This window comes from Colletotrichum destructivum, chromosome 1, assembly GCF_034447905.1.
Source record: "Colletotrichum destructivum chromosome 1, complete sequence".
Lineage (NCBI taxonomy): Eukaryota > Fungi > Ascomycota > Sordariomycetes > Glomerellales > Glomerellaceae > Colletotrichum > Colletotrichum destructivum.
In genome coordinates this window covers 1,894,858-1,914,665 of record NC_085896.1, presented here as the reverse complement: position 1 = coordinate 1,914,665, position 19,808 = coordinate 1,894,858, and the positions used below count along the sequence as shown (strand labels likewise).

The 19,808-nt window shown below is 54.8% G+C and overlaps 9 protein-coding genes across 9 annotated transcripts; 4 read left to right on the top strand and 5 right to left on the bottom strand.

Annotated features, from left to right (window-relative positions):
* Positions 1 to 1,374: 1,374 nt before the first annotated feature.
* CDEST_00591 (Putative HotDog domain superfamily protein) lies at positions 1,375 to 2,528 on the bottom strand (the record flags this gene model as incomplete). Its single annotated transcript, XM_062916750.1, has 2 exons — positions 1,868 to 2,528; positions 1,375 to 1,760 (listed from the first exon to the last, which is right to left on the bottom strand). The coding sequence occupies exons 1-2, from the start codon at positions 2,490 to 2,492 to the stop codon at positions 1,375 to 1,377; spliced, it is 1,011 nt and encodes a 336-aa protein (XP_062772801.1). The 5' UTR covers positions 2,493 to 2,528.
* A 237-nt stretch (positions 2,529 to 2,765) lies between these two features.
* Positions 2,766 to 4,913, bottom strand: CDEST_00590 (Putative ribosomal protein eL30-like superfamily). The gene is made up of 6 exons (XM_062916749.1): positions 4,728 to 4,913; positions 4,532 to 4,616; positions 4,423 to 4,472; positions 3,232 to 4,363; positions 2,926 to 3,174; positions 2,766 to 2,872 (listed from the first exon to the last, which is right to left on the bottom strand). Exons 1-5 carry the CDS (start codon positions 4,761 to 4,763, stop codon positions 3,170 to 3,172), a joined length of 1,308 nt encoding a protein of 435 aa, XP_062772800.1. The 5' UTR covers positions 4,764 to 4,913; the 3' UTR covers positions 2,766 to 2,872; positions 2,926 to 3,169.
* Positions 4,914 to 5,504: 591 nt separating this feature from the next.
* On the top strand, positions 5,505 to 6,173 carry CDEST_00589 (Putative mitophagy receptor Atg43). Its single transcript, XM_062916748.1, has 2 exons — positions 5,505 to 5,922; positions 5,979 to 6,173. The coding sequence occupies exons 1-2, from the start codon at positions 5,602 to 5,604 to the stop codon at positions 6,165 to 6,167; spliced, it is 510 nt and encodes a 169-aa protein (XP_062772799.1). The 5' UTR covers positions 5,505 to 5,601; the 3' UTR covers positions 6,168 to 6,173.
* Position 6,174: 1 nt separating this feature from the next.
* Positions 6,175 to 8,607, bottom strand: CDEST_00588 (uncharacterized protein). Its single transcript, XM_062916747.1, has 5 exons — positions 8,236 to 8,607; positions 7,982 to 8,151; positions 7,795 to 7,924; positions 7,356 to 7,727; positions 6,175 to 7,305 (listed from the first exon to the last, which is right to left on the bottom strand). The coding sequence occupies exons 1-5, from the start codon at positions 8,488 to 8,490 to the stop codon at positions 6,460 to 6,462; spliced, it is 1,773 nt and encodes a 590-aa protein (XP_062772798.1). The 5' UTR covers positions 8,491 to 8,607; the 3' UTR covers positions 6,175 to 6,459.
* Positions 8,608 to 8,728: 121 nt separating this feature from the next.
* Positions 8,729 to 12,113, top strand: CDEST_00587 (Putative large ribosomal subunit protein uL2). The gene is made up of 4 exons (XM_062916746.1): positions 8,729 to 10,712; positions 10,898 to 10,957; positions 11,026 to 11,494; positions 11,581 to 12,113. Exons 1-4 carry the CDS (start codon positions 10,701 to 10,703, stop codon positions 11,805 to 11,807), a joined length of 768 nt encoding a protein of 255 aa, XP_062772797.1. The 5' UTR covers positions 8,729 to 10,700; the 3' UTR covers positions 11,808 to 12,113.
* An 11-nt stretch (positions 12,114 to 12,124) lies between these two features.
* On the top strand, positions 12,125 to 13,944 carry CDEST_00586 (Putative adenosine kinase, carbohydrate/purine kinase, PfkB, carbohydrate kinase PfkB, ribokinase). Its single transcript, XM_062916745.1, has 2 exons — positions 12,125 to 12,863; positions 12,985 to 13,944. The coding sequence occupies exons 1-2, from the start codon at positions 12,413 to 12,415 to the stop codon at positions 13,941 to 13,943; spliced, it is 1,410 nt and encodes a 469-aa protein (XP_062772796.1). The 5' UTR covers positions 12,125 to 12,412; the 3' UTR covers position 13,944.
* A 1-nt stretch (position 13,945) lies between these two features.
* CDEST_00585 (Putative telomerase activating protein Est1) lies at positions 13,946 to 17,864 on the bottom strand. The gene is made up of 5 exons (XM_062916744.1): positions 17,713 to 17,864; positions 17,456 to 17,566; positions 16,522 to 17,393; positions 14,531 to 16,473; positions 13,946 to 14,458 (listed from the first exon to the last, which is right to left on the bottom strand). The coding sequence occupies exons 1-4, from the start codon at positions 17,748 to 17,750 to the stop codon at positions 14,633 to 14,635; spliced, it is 2,862 nt and encodes a 953-aa protein (XP_062772795.1). The 5' UTR covers positions 17,751 to 17,864; the 3' UTR covers positions 13,946 to 14,458; positions 14,531 to 14,632.
* A 1-nt stretch (position 17,865) lies between these two features.
* On the bottom strand, positions 17,866 to 18,303 carry CDEST_00584 (uncharacterized protein). Its single transcript, XM_062916743.1, has one exon. It carries the CDS (start codon positions 18,125 to 18,127, stop codon positions 17,921 to 17,923), a length of 207 nt encoding a protein of 68 aa, XP_062772794.1. The 5' UTR covers positions 18,128 to 18,303; the 3' UTR covers positions 17,866 to 17,920.
* Positions 18,304 to 18,592: 289 nt separating this feature from the next.
* Positions 18,593 to 19,806, top strand: CDEST_00583 (Putative Zinc finger protein). The gene is made up of 3 exons (XM_062916742.1): positions 18,593 to 18,846; positions 18,904 to 19,235; positions 19,292 to 19,806. The coding sequence occupies exons 2-3, from the start codon at positions 19,035 to 19,037 to the stop codon at positions 19,733 to 19,735; spliced, it is 645 nt and encodes a 214-aa protein (XP_062772793.1). The 5' UTR covers positions 18,593 to 18,846; positions 18,904 to 19,034; the 3' UTR covers positions 19,736 to 19,806.
* The last annotated feature ends 2 nt before the right edge of the window (positions 19,807 to 19,808 follow it).

Here is a 19,808-nt window from a genome sequence, read left to right as displayed (position 1 = left end):
TTAAGCAGAGGAATGCAAGTCTGGGGACCAGGTCGTTTGGCTTGAACACATGCGGGATCGTGACCCTTCCGTGGCGTAAGATTCCCTCATCGTCATTGCCGCCCGAACTTCTGACTACTGACTTCCAGCCTAGCAAGCTATTACCTCCACTGCGCCGATTCAAACTCACCATGCCAAACTGCCGACAGCTTCTTGATGTGCGACAGCGTGGTCGTCAGGCAGTGCTACGATGGTACCGCAGCGGAGTGCCAGGACAGCACACTTGGACTCAACACCCGTTGCTGGTAATCCCTCATATCTGATTCCAACAGTCTTTTACTGGTGACGGATGGCTACCGCGCTGCATCACTTACTGCAAGGACGTCCTCGGGAACAATTGGAGTTGATTCATCGGGTGTGAGCAGGAGATACACAGCGGTACCAAAGACATCATCCTAGTACCGCAGACGGCCGAGGAAACATTCTAAAAGGCCGGCCAAGGTGGATCTTCGGCCTTACCCGCGACGAGCCTCCTGACATCTGACTCTGACCATCTGGTCTTTACCACCTCGTTTATTTCAGGCCCATCATCTGTCCCACGGTTGCCGACCCCGCCCAAGACCTTGTCTCAAGACCCATCCGCGTCGTCTTCTACACGGGAAGGTGCCGGAACCGAGCTCAATACACAGCGAGAGACGAAGTTGAACACACCCGCGATCATAGGTGGTATTGTTGGAGGCGCAGCGGTGGTAATGATTAGGATGTGTGTCGTCGTCTGGCTCCTCCGAAGAAAACAATCTGCGAGTGCCGAGGGATTGTGGATACCACCACCGGGGCCGATGCAGGGTGCAAGCATGACGCCGCACATCAGGACCATTATCAGCCTCAGCAAGCCGGCAGCGAGCCGCGGTACAAGCACCAACCGGGTTCAGCGACTTCGCCCTTTCTTAGTCACGAGGCTTCGTAGAGAGTCACTGGTATTAGTCGCAGTAGTCCAGTAGAAATGGGCTAAATTGGAGACGAGTGGTGCGTTCTGGTGACTTGGTCAAGGATGGAACAGATACGGGATCGAGGAAAGACAATCGTGTAAAAATTGTTTTCTGCTGGTGACAATCCCATATGAGCGCCACAATTTGGGTCTAAGTAGGTACGATACCTTGACAAGCGAACGTGTAAGAAAATGTGCACTCTGGCCACCAGACCTGCGTTGCCCCTATCCATCTATACCCAATAGATATGCCCTACTATCCCTCCAAGTCATACAACACAACCGTAGTGTTAAACAAGATCCAAAAGCAATTCTCTTCCAGAACTATTTTCATGGCATGCCTATTGAGCCACCATCCTGACACCGCCCCCCTCCCCCCCCCCCCCCCCCCCCCCCCCGACCGCACCCTACAAATCAACAGTTGTAGCAGTTCCCTTGACCGCCATTCCCCCATCATCCCCTTCGATCCAAACATCCCACTTCCTCTCCTTCTGCTCCGCCCCACTCTCGCCCTTTTCTCGCACGCAAAGCGTCATCTCGCGGTCGCGGTACAGCGGCGCCAGGTTCCGGTACCCGTACCACCGCACACTCTGCCCCTTGCCCAACCTGTTCAGGAACGCGAGCATCAGTGCCAGAGAAAGGGGGCCGTGTACCAGCGGCGCCGGGTGGCCCTCCTGCGCGGCCCACGCCGGGTCAAGGTGAATCGCGTGCGCGTTATATGTTAAGGCGCTGAAATTGGTGAGCAGATTCTGCGTTGGCGTGAGCGCGAGAGAAACCGTCGGCTTATGGGGGGCTATTGGCGCGAATGTCAACATTCCAACTTGTTACACGACAAACCCATAGCAATACTGGGTAGAAACCAGAGAACGGTTTTTCTTCAGAAGAAAAAAAGCAACATACGCTTCAAGATTCGCCGCGCGGGGGCGGGAGCATCAATCGCCGGAAGAAAAGCCAACGTCCTCCTCTCTTCGATCGCAGGACCATCTCCACACCCGACGGCAGAAACCGCCGCCGCCCCGTACCGCCGCCAGAGCTCGACCCAAACCCTCCCCTTCTCGGCCCTCACGTCATCCACGCTCTCAACACATCCGACCCGCCGCCCATCTAGACGAAGATCGCCCTCCCAGTCCTTGCGAAACCGGACTTCACCGCCCGCCCACAAACGACGCGTGAACGGGGCGCCGGGACAGTGGTCCGGGTCCGTGCCGTCCGGCATGAGCCCCGACGGCGGGGTTTGTAGGGGAAAGTAGACTAGATGATGGCCCTGAGGGAGTGTGTGACTAGGGGTTTGTAGTGTGGAATGTTTTGGCGGGGAGGGATCGGAGCACGACGAAGGCGTGGGCGAGGGAAAAATATCTGAGAACAAGACATTGAGGAGATGCGATGGCGTCGGTGAGAGGTGGTCTGGTATTTCCTTCTTGGAGTGTAGAATTTTAGCGATTCTCGCTTCGAGAAAAGAGGCGGCATGCTGAGACGAGTAGCCGCGACGCAAGACGTTGCTGGGTCGGAGAGTGAGTAGTCTCATGTTCACAAAGTCGTTGATAACTTACACAGGTTGGCGTTCGTGATTGAGACGAAGTGTATGGGGATTGTGTACATATCCAGTCTAGCGGTTTAGTTGCATATCGGATAAAGAATGGCACTATAGCTGCTGGTAATGTCCCTGGAAGTTGCACACAGTTTTTGTCGATGGTAAATGAGGAAAGAGTTCAAATCGCAAGTTACGAGGGCTAGAGCAACAATCCTTCAACCCACTCAACTCGTACAGGTCAATCAAAGCTAGGTATCTTCATTTGCCTAAAGGAGTGACTGAGCATTTAATAAATTTTCATTCTATCTAGTCGCGATCAACAAGCGGTCGCCTCCCGACCGCTCCTGAGTGTCCCCTATCTGCTAGAGGAACATCTGGAAACCAGTTAGGCACATGCTCTTGCAACAGCCGAGCACAGTGATCATACCTGTAGACTAGGTTTCAACTCAAGAGGCCTTCATAACAGACCGAAGCGGGCTCGGGCGCGCCACTTGGTGGGTGAGGTGAGCCGGGCTCATCGGGCTCCTGTCTGCAAGGAGTCGATGAGCGACCTTCGGCTGGGGCTCGGGCGCGGGCGCGGGCTGTGACGCTGTGCGCGCGGACTCCTCTTCGCTGTTATGCTTCAGAGACGATACTTGAGTCGATCCCTCGTTCTCGAGGGGCTCGGTTGGTCAATCTTAACAGGGAGGGTCAGTTAATTGCGGTGACGTGGGGCGTAAGAGGAGCCACATACCGTCGTAGTACTCATCATCGTCGTCAATATCAGCCAACTGCTCAAAGTTCACCTTGTATCGGAGGATACCACCGATACCGCCGAATCCCTTGACGAACTGGTTTCCTTCGGTAGAACGGTCCGAGACGAACTCGAGGTTGGTACCAAAGTCCTTGTAGTGCTCCGCAATCCACTCGAGGAAAGATTCTTGGGTAACGACTTCCATCTCTTGGCCGGTCTCCTTGTCCATAAAGATGGCGCGGTCACCCCCTTCCTGCTGCTTGGTGGTGTGCAAAAGGTGCTCGACGCCCTGGCTGTCCTTGAGCTTCCAGCGGGTAATCTCCAAGTTCTCGAAAACGATGAGAGTCTCAACAGCACCGAGTTCCAGAGCCTTCAGAGTGTCGTCGATACCGTAGCAGACGCGTCCAGTGTCCTGGCTGATCTCCTCAAAGTACTTTCCGATAAGCTTCTTCTCCTGGATGAACTTGACGTTGCCGAGAGTCTCGGAGGACAGTTCGATGGCCTGGTTGAAACCGTTCTCGCCACCGTAGGAAACGTCAACGACTTTGATGACCTTGGTGGCCAGACGGTTGTCGAATAGATCGGAGGCGTTGAGGTCAGTCTTGAAATCGGCAGAACCAGCCAAAATCAGACCGGCGACGTTGGGTTTGTCATTGGTGATGAAGTTCTGGACGGCCAACTCTGCAACCTTGCGGACGTAGTTGTGGCGTTTCTCCTCACGAAGACGGGCGAAACGAAGGGCGGACTGACCACCACGGCCGTGCTTCTTGGGAAGATCAACAGAGAACTTGTGGACGACTTCTCTAGTGTTTCCGGAAAGAGTGCCGAATAGCGCTCCGTTACCGTCCATAATAATGAAACCAAACTTCTGGTCGGACTCGAGCAGCTCAGCCAGAGCCTCGGTATGGAACTTGTTGTCACAGAGGTAGAGAGACGTGTTGATGGGCTTGAAGGGTTCGAAATCGATGTTGACTTTCCTCTCCTTGCCTTCCGAGGTCAAGATTTCACCGCAGTAGACGACCAAGCCGTTGGGAGGAACCTTGTTGTACAGCTTGAGACGTTGCTGGGTGGAGGTAATGGCCGAAAGCACAGATTGTCTGTTGACTCTAGACTTGATGTTTGACGCCGTTCCCTATACAAATTTCGTTACTATTGGTACAAGCCGAGAGGGGCACGAATGCTGCAACGTACGTATTCTTCAGCCAACATCTTGGCGGCTCGGGAAATCTGATCCTTGGGCGCTGTGGTGGGAGTTAGTCGAGCCCAGCACCTGCAGCGACATCGTGGTAGAGAGACGTACGAATAATGAGCGAGATCATGGACGTGCCGTTACCACGAGCGGCCTCGAGGCGCTTGATCAGCTTTTTGACCTTCCATATCTCGATCTGTTGTCACATCCCATAGAAGGGGAAACCGTCAGCCTGCATGTTCGGAGCGCGGGGCAAAAAAAAGGAGGGGCTCAGAGGCCACGACGTAGGAATTAGGAAACAACTCACGTTCTTCTCGGCCTCGTTTGCCTGGGGATCCGACATCTTGAATGAGGGTAATTAAAAAAGACTTGGGGAACAACAAAATGAAGGTACGCGTTCGCGTGACGGTGAGGTATTTGTCGTCGTCGTCGCGCGGTTCTCCGAGCGGGAACGATGCGTTGCGATGCGGGCGGGTGGTTGCAAGAAAGAAAACTTGGTGCTCCACGTATGGAGGCCGATTTTTTGTGAGTGTGCTGTCACCAGGCAAGGATCCGGCTCTGACTGGGTACACGCCAAATCCAAGTGTCCGTGGTAGGGCGCTAAACCGCAAGCGAGTCATACTGACTGTACCTTCCTGGGCGCCTTTTGTCTGGCCACTCAGCCTAAGGTGCCAGGTAAATATGTCCGACACCCACACATGCATTAGGTACCTAAAGTATCTTTGTCTCTTGACCGGCCTAAAGTCGAATATTGGCATTGGAACAGCCTTGTAATACTTGTTGATCTTGTTTGAGAACGTCTGGTTCATGCAAGCAAACAGGGCATGCCCCCCCCCTTGTATAGGACTCTCAGGCAACTGTAATGTCGATAGGACCTGCAACAAGGACCAAAGTCAACTTCAGGCTCCGAGGCAAGGCCATGTGCTTGTGTTAGTCGCGACCCCACCTGATTTAATACCGATCCCCGAACTGAGGGACAGCTGCGATGACCTCAGCGAGTGGGTATCATATGTATCTATGCGAGCTTCGACAACTTTACTGACTATGCAATTAACGAGCCAACTCTATCGCAACCTCGCAGCACGCCTGTCACCCTCCCGACATACAAGCTCCCCCGACCTCGCAGTACAAGCCGTCGCCGCCCACTCCCCCAGCTCGACCAAACGCGCGGCACGACCAATATGGCCTCCTCCGTGCCCATACAAGTCGCAGAGACGATACAGACCGCACACATCAACCGGACCCCGTCACCAAACCACGACCTCAATCCCTCCACAGCCGCCTCCGAAAAGGAGCCCGTGACATTAGAACCCGTCCTGTCGCACGATGACCTCGACGATGATGAGCTCGACGACTACATCCCCCGCAGCATCGTGAACCCAAAGCAGCGGTCGGCGAAGCTCCCGCCCATGCCCGACCTGCGCTTTGAGCAGAGCTACCTGCACAGCATTTCCAAGGCCGAAACTTGGGGTCGGGTAGCGTGGATCACTGTCAGGGACCAGGTGTGTAACTCGGCTATACCAAGTCACCGTGCGGATCCGATATTGACGTGGCAAAGGTCATGATGCCGCTGGCTCAAGGGGTGGTTTACAACTTATTTCTCATCGGCTGGCACCATTGGAACAGAAACGCGCAGGTTCACGGCGGCACAATAGGCGCCAAGGTACGTAGGTGGTGGTATGGCGTGAACAATTGGCAGCTGCCGCCGCAAAGGGGGTCAAGCTGGAGGACAAAGAAAGAACTGTAACGAGCTGAGAGATACCTCAAGGGCAAGGAAGATATGACTGGTAATGGTATCTGTACAACTAAAACTCAAGGCAGAATGTCTCTGCAAGCCGGGTACCTCTTGGTACGATTGCATCGAAAAATGCGTAAACCAGCAATAGTACTAATCACAGTACTGTCTATGTGACAGCAAGCACTCCCAAAATGTGTCGTTTAGTCGCCTTTGTGTTTTCCTTCATCTATCCGTACTCCGCGTGGAAAATTTACCGTCGAACGCCTGAAAAACATTTGGCATAACTAACAGCCGATGAGCCTTACTCGTGCGAGCCAACATCCACAGGCCGCGGCAAAGAGTGAGGCTTGTCTGGGCTGCCCCTAAAGGCTAGAGAGGTCGGTACGGCCACAGGACTGAGAGTTTGCTTGTTGGTTGCGACATTGATGACCGGCTCTGGTGTCCTCTCTTTGGGCTTGGCAACAATCTCGTCTACCAGCTCGTTGTCGCTCCGTATGGTCCTGTCATCCTCCGAAGTAGGGGTGATCATGGTCGGTTTGTTTGTGGTGGGAGACTTCTTGACTGAAAGCTTGACGATCAGACTCTTGCGCGGTTCATCACCCAACTCATCATCTGCCATCTCCAGGTCCTCGTCTAAGTCCTCTTCTTCCTCTTCTGTCTCGTCCGGGATATGCTCTTCTTCATCGTCGCCCAGTTCAGGTTCGCTAACAACGTCGTCGTCGTCGTCGTCATCTATAGAGCCGCGTCCACGAGTGCGAGCCTCTCTTGATGACCACCCATTCGTGCCATGGTTGACCGCGGCAGCTCTTCGGGGTCGGCCACCGGGACCAACAGCAGGCTCGGACTGCTGGCGCGAATCCTCCGAGTCTCCGTTCACACTCCCAGCCGCGCTGCTAGCATTGAGTCTCAGGGGGGCCCTAATTTGACGTCCGCTCGCTGTAGTCACTGGCCCAGCTGGTTCCGCTGGTGTGCTGGTGCCTGTGTTGCGGGCTGAGCGTCGAGTGGACGAGTCTGTGAAGTCATCGTCGTCGGAGTAGGTATACTTGATCCGCTTGCCTCTAGTGCGGCCTTCGTAGACAGAGAAGCCAGGTTCAGGGCGTTTGAACCGGGCCTTCTGGGCCTGTCGATATTCTCTACGTCGCCGTTTCTGTCCGCGTTAGTCATTGTTCAGAACTGAAACCAGGGGAAATGACACACCTCCTCTGTAGCCTCAAAGCGAGGGATGGCCGTCAACATCTTCTCAGCGAGTTTCCTGGAGTTGGGCCCACCGTCCTTGGTCATCAATTTATCTGCAAGGGCCTTGATCTCATCGATTGAACCCGCGACCGACCACCAGGTCCGATTGAAACCCGCCGGGTTGCTCTCTCGATAGACGCGGAAAGCTGTATCGTCTAGGCCCTCAATCAAATAGTACCGTCTCTTATCGCTGTCCGACCCCCATGGCTGAACCGAGAGCGGTTGGTTCAGGTCGTCTTCGTGGCGGTTGCCTTTGTAAGATTTGTTGATGATTGCCTTGACAGTCTCGGACGCCGAGAGTGACCAAAGAGCCAGGGCGCGAAGGAGGGAAAGCTTGATCAAAGAGTCAGCCGTGAGCTCTACACTGGGTAGATGAAAGCTTGATTGGCTCTGTACTCACCCTCTGGGTGGGTGCGATGCTGTGAAAAGTATTGCTGCCCGACAGCGGACTGACGCCCCCCCAAGACCGTGGCCATTGCGATTTGTGAGCAGACAAGGCGTCATCCAGGGCCTTTGAGTATTGACCAGCTCTACCGAGTTAGTTAGCAACGCGTGGAAAGCTTGCGTTTGGTAGCGCATCAACGTACTTGACGTCCTGCTTGCGGTTGAGAAGTAAGAACAGTAGTGCACAAAGGAAGGCTTCGACTCGTTCACCGGGAGGATTGTCGACAATGTCGAGCTCGAGCTCTTGGGGGCCAAAGTTGACAAGAGATTTCGGGAAGGCATCGTTAAATCGGCTTCGGAACATGACCAAGAACTGGAGATGGGTTAGCAGAGCCTATGACGTGGGGCACACGAATCGACGCGTCTTTGGCGCAAAACGACGCGACAATTGACATACAGCAATGTCTGGATTATCTTCGAAGGCATTTTCGTGTGGCGGTGAGGGCGATCTCTTGCGAGGGGGCGGTGAGGGCTCCTTGGACAGATTTGTGGCCTTCAAGCCTTTGGGGAGCTTGGGGAAGAACTTCAAAAGGCCACCGAAGCCACCGCCCTTCTTCGTTTCGGGCTGCGGCTCAGCATCGGATTCGATGTCAGACGGGACTGGCGACAGGGACGACAGCGAGGACAGGTCCGAAGAATCGTCGTCGGCCATCTTGTTTTTTTCTTTGGTTTGCGTTGATGGCTGCTGTGTGGGTTGTGGTGTCGAAGTAGATTGAGGTGGGTATCGTGGTAGGTGGAGGTTAGGCGCGTCGGTGTACTGTAGGAAGAATTGAGGAAGTTTCGAACGCCCACCACGGGACTAATTAAGTCACGTTCGAGCCGCGTCTTCTTTGAGCCTGGTTCTCTGATAGGCCCGAGTCATTTTCGAATTCTAAATTGCCTACTTGCAACTTCATCTTTCTCCGTTACCTTTCAACACAGTTATCATAGACGCCGTGCAGCGTGTCCAACAACCTCCTCGTCGTAAGGAGACAGAAGCTGCTTCATTATAGCAGTTTTCTACCTGCTGCCTGCCCTTCTGTTTCTGGAACTTTGCTTCACCGGCTTTCCAGCTTGCCCTCCAAGAGCTTGGAGAACCCACGTTGCCAGTACCCCACCTGACGAACTACCGTGGGATATCCCAGACTGGAACTTTCCCCCCCAACCACCACGGACCCTGCGCACTTTCTCAACGACCATCAACCAAATGAATAAAAACTGCCTCCAAGAATGACTGGATTGCCCGCAGTGGTGACGATGGCTCTCCCGTACAGGAGCCTTGCCGGTCGCCTAGAAGGCCCCTGCAAAATGGCTGCATACTAGTGTCGTGTGCAGAATGAGACACCTGGCGGCTGGTCGAAACCGAGCATATTCGCTTGCCTGAGTTGAGGCTATTCCCAGCGATTTGGGCTGGCGAATTCTGTCCTTGTGCACTGGTTCCGCCTCTTTCCCCCATGTTCCACTGATCCATCTTTGACCTCCCTGCGGCTGCCAACCTAGACAATAACAAAAAGCACATCGGTCAACAGGGCAACTGGCGCATTCCACACGAATCCTTTGCTGCAGCGATGGGAATCTGCATCTTCACTTCGGAGTATCATGGGCATTCGCTCGGCACTTGCAAAGCATGGCCACAGTATCATCGTCCATATCCTTCGGACCGTCTTGTCCGCAGTCACAAGGCCATGCAGCCGAACACAGCCTGTCAGCCCTGCCGGACGCAATCGTGGCCCAACGCAGCTTTGCGATGTAGGACACATTTCTCATCCCCAAACTCGAAATAATCGACAGGGGCTATGGATGGATGCCGTCTCCAAGTCAGTGGCCCAGATAACCAGGGTAGGGCAACATGGTGCTTGAACACGTCACACACCTGGAACAGAAGTATGAATGATTTCGACAGGACCGTCAAAAACCGCCTGTCCCTCAAACTTGATGAGTGTGCAGTTGTAGAATTAGAACACCGACCGCGTGTCCAGCGGTGCTGCGGCGGCACCTCACTGGAGGCGACCGGACCACAGCAATCGTTTGCGGTGATACGTGCTAATCCCGCGTGCTCGCTCCACAAGGGCGAGGCCATGGCCGCATCCGCTCAAAAACGTCGATGTTGGGCATGCGGCGCAAGTCCGTGATCTGGTTCGTGAAGTGAAGCCTACTCCGACCCCGGCGGGGATTTCGATGATGTTGATCGCTGGACCACACCATTCCGCCCAGAACTCCAGGGCCGTGGCAATCTTGCCGAACTGGCTCCAAAGGGCTCTAAGACAAGGCAGCCCACAAAACACACTGGATTTGGTCGGACACGACAATTCTGACAGAACATCAGATTGCAGCCTTGAACAAACGCATCAGATAGTGAGAGGAATGATAAACCAAGTAAAACAGAAGCGCACATAATTTATGCCAGTTCTATGCCTTTTCTGTCTGCATCGTCAGAACGGGCCATGGTGTATGAAGCACGTTGAGTGCATGATACTGCTGAGGATATCGTGGCTACGGGTCGCCGGAGTCGTGGATAGCCTTTCTAGACGTGAGGGTAAAGTGCGGAGATCGTGACGCGACGTAGTAGGCGATTGTCCTTGAGGAAAGCCAGTGTGGGCCGGCCAAACACCAATGGGCTTGTGGGGCCGCGCCACCAGCATTTTTCCTGTCCGAACTACAGACACTAGCTCTGAAATCACCCGACGCAAAGTACTGGCGGGACGTCGCCATGCACGTGACAGGCTCGGTTAATGGAAAAAGTCAGTGTGGGGCCCAGGGCACACTTTCCGCCGGCCCACGACCTCCTTCTCTAGCAAAATTGTCTCGAGGTGACTTTTGAAATTCCCAACCATCACCACCGACGACAACACCTAGCCCTCCGAACGCCAGAGGACAGCCAAGATGGGTCGCGTTGTAAGTAATTGCCCTGTTGAACACTCGATCGCCCGTCGGATACAGAAACACCTGCGTATTTTCGACATGCTGCGTGTCGCTGCGGCCGATATTCGTCAATTCCGAAAACCACGAACTTTCCCATCCGTCTCCAAGATGGACTTGCATGTGGTAGAAGCAACGAGCGCTGACATTGTCTTCCTCAGATCCGTAACCAGAGAAGGGGCCGTGGCTCTATCTTCACGGCCAACACCCGCCTGAACAAGGTGAGATTCGACCCTACCGAACCCCCGCGACGCGACGACATATTGTTCCTAACGAAGTTACTGTGCAGGCCCCCGCGAAGTTCCGCAACCTCGACTATGCCGAGAGACACGGTTACCTCCGTGGTATCGTGAAGGATATCATCCACGACCCCGGCCGTGGCGCTCCCCTTGCTCAGGTCGTCTTCCGCGACCCGTACAAGTTCAAGCAGCACACCGAGACCTTCATCGCCAACGAGGGCATGTACACCGGCCAGTTCATCTACGCCGGCAAGAAGGCTGCCCTGACCGTCGGCAACGTTCTGCCCCTTGGCTCCATGCCCGAGGGTACTGTCGTCTCCAACGTCGAGACCAAGATCGGCGACCGTGGCACCCTGGGCCGCACCTCCGGCAACTACATCACCATTGTCGGCCACAACCCCGATGAGGGCAAGACCCGCATCAAGCTCCCCTCCGGCGCCAAGAAGGTCGTCCACTCTGAGTCCCGCGGCATGATCGGTATCGTTGCCGGCGGTGGCCGTACCGACAAGCCTCTCCTGAGTACGTTTCTGCCCTCCAGTTGCGGATGGACAAAGACCGCAAAATGAAACAGTCCATTGAGATGCCCTGCTAACCCCTCCCTACAGAGGCTTCTCGCGCCAAGCACAAGTTCGCTGTCAAGCGTGGCGCCAACTGGCCCAGAACTCGTGGTGTTGCCATGAACCCCGTCGACCATCCCCACGGTGGTGGTAACCACCAGCACATCGGTAAGGCCTCGACCATCTCCCGCTACGCCGTCCAGGGACAGAAGGCCGGTCTTATTGCTGCGAGACGGACGGGTCTGCTGCGTGGTACCCAGAAGACGAAGGAATAAAGGTCATCATAGTTTGGCTGGATTTCAGGGTTCCATTGGGATGGTGTTACGCGGCTGGCATCTTTTGAGGGTACTCGCGAGGGCAGTTTATCTGGTAGCTCGTCGGCAAGTACTAAAAGGCATTTTGCGCATTGAAATGATCACGCCATGATTCCCCATCCCCACCATGAGAGAGAGAGGGAAGAGGAACTCAACGTACACCAGAACCCAAGTGATGAATGAGACGCCGGGAGTTTGTGTGTGGATGAATGAAGAGGCAAAAAAACGGGGTTTAGGACAGTTTAGAATCAGAGTGTGGACGAGGGTGGCCTGTGGGATCTCTCCTCCTAAATCCAGCTACTTTGGGTGGCTGTGGTTTTCCTCTGTTCAATTGATCGATCGGAATTTTACCAAACAAATGATCCCATTTTGTGAAAGGGAACAGTTCCCCTGGTCAGTGGCATGATGATCTGATTTCCACATGCACCTCAAAAATTGACCGGACCGCCGCTCCTGTGGTCGGTCTATTCGGCGACAACTTCGCTTTTTCTCCAATCTCCAGACACCGTCGAAAAACGATACAGCTTGACTTCATACATAATCCCGTCAACCAATTGCGCGCAACAATGTTCACTTGCCAGAGAGTCACCGCCTCAAGGTGTCTCACCCAACACTGCACGACCGCCAATTCACTCAATGCGACAGCAACAAGAACCTTTGCAACTCGCCGCCCCACTATCCCTGCCCCTGTCCTCTCATCACCAGCATCAGCACACGTCCCTCCACAGCAGAGTTCTCGCTCTGCCGTTGCTGGCCCTGCTGCCACTGCCGTTGCTCAAGGCCAAGCACGTTTCTCCCACCACCCCACCTCCTCGAAGTTCGGCAACCCCACCATTATCCCCCTCCACCCCCTCCCCTCGTCCAAAACTGTCCGAAGGGGCGCCAAATACAAAATCTTTGAAAGCTCCCACAACCTCCGCCCCTTCCACACTTCCTCTATACACCCTATAATACCTCAATTGAACAAAATGGCGTCTCAGGATTTCCGTCTTCTATGCCTCGAGAACCCTCTGCTTGGTAAGGAGTCCTTGTTTGCGTCCTTGTTCGGGCTCTTTGGTCGATGCGCCGCACAAACCTTCCGACGCATTACCCCTCATTCACTTTAGCACCGAGCTTCCTCACTAACACCGCAATGTAGACATTCAAGCAGTCGGCGACGAGGCTCTCCTCGCCAAGTACGGCCTCAAGGCTAATGACGCCATCCTCGCCGAGGAGAAGCACCTCGGCATCTACGAGGACCTCCTCAACAACTTTGACGCTAAGCTCATCGCCGGCGGCGCCGCCCAGAACACGGCCCGCGGTGCCCAGTACATCCTCCCGCCCAACTCGGTCGTCTACCTCGGAGGTGTCGGCGACGACAAGTATGCCTCCATTCTCCATGATGCCGTCAAGACGGCCGGCCTCCGCGTCGAGTACCGCGTCGACCCTAAGATTGCCACCGGCCGCTGTGCCGTCGTCATCACCGGCCACAACCGCTCCATGTGCACCGACCTCGGCGCCGCTAACCACTACGACCTCGAGCACCTGACTCGCCCGGACGTCTGGAAGCTCGTGGAAGGCGCCCAGGCCTACTACATTGGCGGCTACCACTTCACCGTCTGCCCTGCCGCCATCCAGAAGCTCGCCGAAGAGGCCGCCAAGAACAATAAGGTCTTCGCTGTTAGCCTGTCGGCCCCCTTCATCCCCCAGTTCTTCAAGGACCCACTTGACGCCAGTGCCCCCTACTGGGACTACATCATCGGCAACGAGACCGAGGCCGCCGCTTACGCCGAGTCCCACAATGTCGGCACCACCGACCTCAAGGAGATCGCCAAGCACCTCGCCAACCTGCCCAAGGAAAACAAGCAGCGCAAGCGCGTTGCCATTATCACCCAGGGAACCGACCCCACCCTGGTCGCCGTCCAGGGCGAGGACAGTGTCAAGGAGTACCCCGTCAAACCCATCGCCAAGGAGCAGATCAATGACACCAACGGAGCTGGTGATGCCTTTGCTGGCGGTCTGATGGCTGGTCTTGTTGATGGCAAGTCGCTCGACGAGTCTATCGACATGGGCCAGTGGCTGGCTAAGCTGAGCATTCAGGAGCTTGGCCCTTCGTAAGTACCCCCGTTATGTCTTTTACTTTGGTTTGAATGGACCGGCCGCTGCTCAGGCTTTGCACAAATGAGCTCGGAACTGGCTTTGGCACATCTCTCTGCCATCATTTGCTAACATGGTCCTAGTTACCCCTTCCCTAAGCAGACCTATTCCTCTGCCTAAGGGGTTCTGCCTTCAACGTAATGCCTCGAGCATTTGAGTTTCTTTGTTCAGAATAGTCTGGCGTTGAGGGGGGTTCAAAGGGAAAACGGTTTCAACAACGGCGTTGGCTCCTGCAGAGCTTCAAATGAATGGCAATCGCACTTGCATCAACTTGCAATATGGGTTGAGCATCTTCCACGATGCGAGCCCTGGGTCATGAGAAATCGGGTAGAAAACAATGAAGAGACTTTTGGCTGAACCCAAAACAGCCAAATGACAATCCTAAGCCATCGCTTCCTCCATCGTCCCAAGTGAAATCCGTTCAAAACATTTGCCGGACCAAGGTGCAGACAACCAGGCGATCATGTTGACTTTTGCTATAGTAAAAAAAATAAAAAATTGGTTAGCATAAGGCTGCTGCTGGTTGCCGACCACCTAGGAAACCTTACATCGCGGTAGCAAATATGAGGCGTTGATTTTCCAATCACGCCGCCTGGAAGGCGGGCGCGCGTTGGGCAAGAACTCAGATTGAGGTTCTGCATCAACATGATTCAATGACGCGTGCTCGGGCCCGATGCGCGCTTCATCTCGTCGGCCATGGCAGACTGAAGAATCATGTCGTTATACCCGGCCGTGTAGCCGTCAGTAGCGGCACCTCCGTTTTGTCTGACCAAATTCTTGTAGTGGGTAGGGTCCTCCCGCATGTCAGCGATGGGGCCTCTTCCGAAAGCAGTTGTCGCCGTGTAGTTGATGCCGTTGCATGGAGTGCTTTGGTAGATGCCGCTGACGTTGGAAAATTGGGTCCCCGAAGACGGCAAAAAGTTCTCTGCAGCACCCTGAACCATGCTGGGGCTTTGGGCGTACTGATGCCGAGACGCGCTCAACGAGCGAGCATGGGTAGACGACGCCCTGGGCTGCAGCGTATTGGGGTTGAGTTCCGCGTATGGGGTTCCCCACAGGCCGTAACCTGCGCCGGAGAAGTCACGGCTCATGGACCTCGAGTCGGTAGGCTGTTTGCCAAACGCCTGCAGCAGGCGGTCTTGATGAGCCGTGATGTCAGGAGTGCTGGCGAAGGGCCGCTGCTGCGCTTGCTGCTGCCGCTGAGGCAGGTACTGGTTCTCGCTAAAATCCGCGAATGGGTCATCTAACATCACATGGCCAGAGGCCGATACGTTTCTCTTGGGGTCAGCACTGCCATCAAAGGATCGCCGAGCAGCTGCATCGCGGATGGCGCGGTCTGGTGGTGTTAGCTCCGAGTTCTTGCCCTGGGGCGTTGGGGTGTAAATCATATCCCATGGCAGGCTTGGGAACGTCTTGGCTGTGGCGGATCCGAGCGCAGGCGGGCTATTGGTTGGGGGCACACCAAATACCTCGTTAGCCATGACCGAGTTCATTCCATAGGAAGTCTCCTCGTGACTCTCTGTGGCAGACATGTGAGCTTGAGGAGGCATGAGGAAGTCGTTGACCATGTGGAGCATATCAGCATCGGAACTGAAATCATACTCGGACTGGCCTTGGGCTCTGTTGCGACCCGGAGTAGGATGCGACTCGGATTGGCCTTGAAACTTTTGGCGGCCAGGGGTAGAGTGCGAATGCACCTGCGGCGGAGCTGCATCGTGGTGGGATACAGATTGTGTTGAACTCGGAGAAGTATTTTTGGCACGACTGGAATGCCGAGGCCGTTCACGGTGCGCGATAACAACCTCGGCAGGGGCGTTTTCCGCAACCGAGGGCTGAGTAATGGCGGCAACAACCGAAGGCTTGGGCGTGTAGTCCTCCTCGTATTTGAAGGTGAGTCCCTTAGGAGACGAGGTATAGGTGAAGGGGAAGTTTGTATCGTCATTGGCGAGGAAAAAGCCGCACTTGATTGTGTCCAAGACTCTGGAAAACGTCTCTTGCAGACCGTTGAGCTTCTGACCGCCATAGTGTTCGACCTGCGGCTTCAGGCTTCCGGTATCCTCGTTGTAGTTGAGACGACAACTGCCCGGCAGCTGTGGGTCGCAGAGCGGAAGCATCCCTATGGCTTCCTGGTCCTCGGCAAGTAGGTAGGGGGCCAGCTTGAGGTCTTCGTTGCCATACATCTCGCAAAGGCCAGTCAGTGCCTTGGCAAAGCCTCTGTACATGTCCTTGACGAAGAGTTCCGGAGTGTCTTGGGCACGCATGATCTCAGCGCGGCAGGCAACCAACCAGGCGGCGTACAGACGCACAAATGGGAGAGTGTTCTCTATCAAGGTTGTGACTTTGTCCACAGTGCCATCCTGTTGCTCAGGTGTCTGTTCTCCGATAAGTTTTTCCAGCTCCTTCTTGAGGAGACGGCAAAACGTTATAAAGAACCGAGCATTCAGACGTAAGATGAAGTGAGATGATCGCAGAGCAGCCTCAGTCCGTTTGCCTATGGTAAGTCAGCATGTTATTTTTCAACATTAGTATTTCCACTTACCGTTCAGTTTCTCATTGGACGCGTAAAAAGCAGAGATGTTGAGCAAGACCATTTTGAGGAGCATGGCTTGAGTGTTTGGCGCCTTGATCGCAATCTCCAAATGATTGACCACCTCCTTCTCGAGCTCCTGGTACGATGAAAAGATCTCCCCTTTGCTGAAGTGAGAGTGCAACCGGACGAACCAGGCTACGAATGCCTCCTGCGTATCAGGGGGGCCGGTGCGCCGAGCCGGCGTGATGGGCCCCTGGAGACTCTTTAACTCAGCCTCAAGGTTCTGCGACGCCATTGGATGAGGTTCCTCGATGGCCATGGCACGATAGAAGTGGTATATAATGTCCAGGTGCTTCTTCTCATCCAAATAGATGATGCCCATTTGGTGGTGGGCGAAGCCTGAGGTGGGGACGATGTCGTGGGCGAGGGAATAGTAGGTCAAGGCCGCCTCGTAGCTGGGGACCCTGTGGCGTGCTTGCATCCGGTATCGTGAGAGGTCGCCGAGGTGAATGAGCGCTGAGTGGACATATTTGAGGATGATTTGGCGGACAGCGGGCGTGGTATTGGCCATGGGGTTCTCCTCGGCCAGCTTCTCTGCCTTGATGCCCTCTGCAATGCGCTGGAGCTCGGAAATCGGGTAGACGGCGGACAACCGCTGGATGAAGGCGATGTAGAACTTCTGCGCAGTCTTCAGGAAGCCGCTGTACATCCTATCCAGCTTGCGCTTCTGTACAGCAAGCTGCGAAGATCTCAGACGACCGAGAACCTTTCGGTACTCGCTGTTGACAATACTGTGTGCTTGCCAAAGGTTGGAATCGACCTTTTCGGTGGCGGAATACTCGAAATCGTGAAATATGACGTGGAGGCAAGCGAGTCGGAGACTGTCAGGAGGCCAAGAAGTCAGAAAGGTATTGTAGACCACGGGGACGCATCGGATACGTACGAGGATATGACGCTCTCCAAGGCCTCAAAATGCTTAAGGTCATTGCCATCGGAGTCGCTCTTGAGCTTCTCAATCTCCTTCTGTAGATGTTTGCGAAGCTTCTGGGCTTGGCTACACTCGGAGGTCAGCAACGGAAGGTAAGCGCCTGGAGTCGCATGGACCCCAAGGGATCGTTATAGATGGAGTGCGCGCTCTTGCCCACGACGGCAGACTTGGCGCAAGCAGCAAATGCAGAAGAAGGACGGAATAGAACTCACTGCCAGGCCTGCTTTGCAGCTTCGATGTGATCACCCATATTGTAGGATAGCAGAGCTGGGCCTTACGAGTGGCGATCGGCGAGGGGTGGGTGGTGTTGGGTGTCGCGATGATTTGCGCGATGGAGGGGGTTGTTGTGGAAGGTGCGGGACTCCAAAAAATTCAAGAAGGGAACAAAACGATGGAAGAACCTGAAGCTACGTGCTGTGCTCACACGCTCTCGAAACCAATCCCTGAGTGCGCGCGCGATCCATAACTTGGTAGGTAGCAGGTGCTTCGTGAACGACAACGTCGGATCGAGGGCAGAGGCAGAGGCAACGGTGACGATGATGGGTGTGGTGGTGGGATTGGGGCGTCGGCTCCAAGGCTTGTTGTGGTGGCAGGTACTCGGGGTGATGAAGTTGGGGAGACAAACATTGGGCAGAGGTTTGGAGGGAAGGAGCAACGAGCAATGCGCCACCCGGAGTAGACATTCAAAAAGGGGAGGGGAAACACTCAGACGACAAGTGCTGGACGCGAGTGGTAGGCAGAAACAGAGGTGGGAGAGGGTGCAAAAGGGAGGAAAGGAAGAAAAAAAGATGGTGATGTCGGGTCTCAATGAGACGCACGAACTTGGCTCATAGGCAGTACACAGCGTTCCCTGGTTGGTACCTACCTTGGGGAATCGGTTTATTTTGGATGGAGCCCCTCAACAGCTGCCAATCGCACTGGCCCGTGCCCAGTGGGATTGGTCCCTTCATTTTGTGGGAGTCTATCGGAGGTACGTCCAGTGCTTGCCCGGGGGCCGCTTGTCCGCAAGTGCCCCCAACTGGCTATTGGTCAGCCTTGCCTCTCTGTTAGGACAGCCAACCATGACGACTGACTGTACGGCTTTTTGAGAGGTCTTTGACCTGTCAATGCCCCCGCCACGGCTCCGTCCTTGGGACTGCCCGCTGGATAAACCATGCTATTCTATCATCATTTGCCTATCACCGCTGATTTGCTGACATGCGCAAAACGCTACACAAATCTTGCTTGAACATCGGACTGCTACAGCCAGCATTGAGCCTTGTCCCGCTTTTGCCCATTCCTCCCAAATATACTTCCGGGACACCAACTCAGTAACGCGGCTCGCAGGATTCGGTGGTGATCTGCAAGTATTCAACCCCGTCACTTGGCCTCACTCAAGATGAAACGCTCACGAGAGGCCGAAGGGGAACAATCTTCCTCTGGCTATCCGGCAGATAGGGAGGGCAGTTCAGAGACGCTCGTGACAGATGACCGCGTCACCAAATTCACAGAACTGGAACATTTAGCCGAGACGGCGGCACCTGACAGGGTTGCGATGAAATGCTCCATGCCACCTCACAAAGAGGCTCTGACTTTCAAATCATACGACGAATATGAGGCACATTACGCGAAGACGCACACAAACAGGTGCCTGGAGTGCGGGAGGAACCTGCCGTCGGAGCATCTGCTCAACGTCCATCACGAGGAGTGCCACGATTCATTCGCCGCTGTCAGGCGGGAAAGAGGAGAGCACACGGTATGAACACCTACCCTCGCTGCCTATAATCAGGTTGTTAATAGCGCTGGCCGCAGTATTCCTGTTTTGTCGAGGGCTGCGAAAGAAAATGCATGACGCCGCAGAAGCGTCGCATGCATCTCATTGACAAACATAGCTTTCCCAAAAACTACTTCTTCGCTTTGACAAGAGAGGGCATCGACGGGCGACGGTCATTGCTCGTTGAAGGCGGTCACCACCGACGAAAATCGTCTGGCACTTTCAGCACGACTAAGGAGTCGAAGCGCAAATCGAGCATCTTGGAGTCGTCCACGTCGCAAGGCAAAGAATCAAAGGCACCAGGGAATGTTGCCATCAAGACATCCAAAGAGCCAGGGCTCACCGGACACGAGTCAGCAATCGCAGAACATCTAGATACGGAAATGGATGACCTCGCCGGCGCCATGTCGGCGCTGCAGTTCGTCCCCAACAGCGTGCGGTTCGGAAGGGGCGGTGGGCGGGTTGGCTTTGCAAAACGATGAAGATGTCACAAATCATAGCACTATTTCGATTAGCGTCTAGGCAATTATGATACCAGAACGGTCAATTGAAAGG

What these genes read in the sequence shown, in the direction of transcription:
- CDEST_00590 (XM_062916749.1), bottom strand. Translation starts at nt 4,763, where the DNA reads ATGTCGGATCCCCAGGCAAACGAGGCCGAGAAGAAC. An exon ending in CAAACGAGGCCGAGAAGAAC is followed by an intron (nt 4,617 to 4,727) that starts GTGAGTTGTTTC and finishes ATGTGACAACAG; the next exon opens with ATCGAGATATGGAAGGTCAA. An exon ending in AGATGTTGGCTGAAGAATAC is followed by an intron (nt 4,364 to 4,422) that starts GTACGTTGCAGC and finishes AAATTTGTATAG; the next exon opens with GGAACGGCGTCAAACATCAA.
- CDEST_00589 (XM_062916748.1), top strand. Translation starts at nt 5,602, where the DNA reads ATGGCCTCCTCCGTGCCCATACAAGTCGCAGAGACGATACAGACCGCA. An exon ending in GGATCACTGTCAGGGACCAG is followed by an intron (nt 5,923 to 5,978) that starts GTGTGTAACTCG and finishes GACGTGGCAAAG; the next exon opens with GTCATGATGCCGCTGGCTCA.
- CDEST_00588 (XM_062916747.1), bottom strand. Translation starts at nt 8,490, where the DNA reads ATGGCCGACGACGATTCTTCGGACCTGTCCTCGCTGTCGTCCCTGTCG. An exon ending in AAGATAATCCAGACATTGCT is followed by an intron (nt 8,152 to 8,235) that starts GTATGTCAATTG and finishes ACCCATCTCCAG; the next exon opens with TTCTTGGTCATGTTCCGAAG. An exon ending in GCATCGCACCCACCCAGAGG is followed by an intron (nt 7,728 to 7,794) that starts GTGAGTACAGAG and finishes TCTTTGATCAAG; the next exon opens with CTTTCCCTCCTTCGCGCCCT.
- CDEST_00587 (XM_062916746.1), top strand. An exon ending in CCAACACCCGCCTGAACAAG is followed by an intron (nt 10,958 to 11,025) that starts GTGAGATTCGAC and finishes GTTACTGTGCAG; the next exon opens with GCCCCCGCGAAGTTCCGCAA. An exon ending in TACCGACAAGCCTCTCCTGA is followed by an intron (nt 11,495 to 11,580) that starts GTACGTTTCTGC and finishes CCCTCCCTACAG; the next exon opens with AGGCTTCTCGCGCCAAGCAC.
- CDEST_00586 (XM_062916745.1), top strand. Translation starts at nt 12,413, where the DNA reads ATGTTCACTTGCCAGAGAGTCACCGCCTCAAGGTGTCTCACCCAACAC. An exon ending in CCTCGAGAACCCTCTGCTTG is followed by an intron (nt 12,864 to 12,984) that starts GTAAGGAGTCCT and finishes ACCGCAATGTAG; the next exon opens with ACATTCAAGCAGTCGGCGAC.
- CDEST_00585 (XM_062916744.1), bottom strand. Translation starts at nt 17,750, where the DNA reads ATGGGTGATCACATCGAAGCTGCAAAGCAGGCCTGGCA. An exon ending in GCTGCAAAGCAGGCCTGGCA is followed by an intron (nt 17,567 to 17,712) that starts GTGAGTTCTATT and finishes CTCCGAGTGTAG; the next exon opens with CCAAGCCCAGAAGCTTCGCA. An exon ending in TTGGAGAGCGTCATATCCTC is followed by an intron (nt 17,394 to 17,455) that starts GTACGTATCCGA and finishes GCCTCCTGACAG; the next exon opens with TCTCCGACTCGCTTGCCTCC.
- CDEST_00584 (XM_062916743.1), bottom strand. Translation starts at nt 18,127, where the DNA reads ATGTTTGTCTCCCCAACTTCATCACCCCGAGTACCTGCCACCACAACA.
- CDEST_00583 (XM_062916742.1), top strand. Translation starts at nt 19,035, where the DNA reads ATGAAATGCTCCATGCCACCTCACAAAGAGGCTCTGACTTTCAAATCA. An exon ending in GGGAAAGAGGAGAGCACACG is followed by an intron (nt 19,236 to 19,291) that starts GTATGAACACCT and finishes CGCTGGCCGCAG; the next exon opens with TATTCCTGTTTTGTCGAGGG.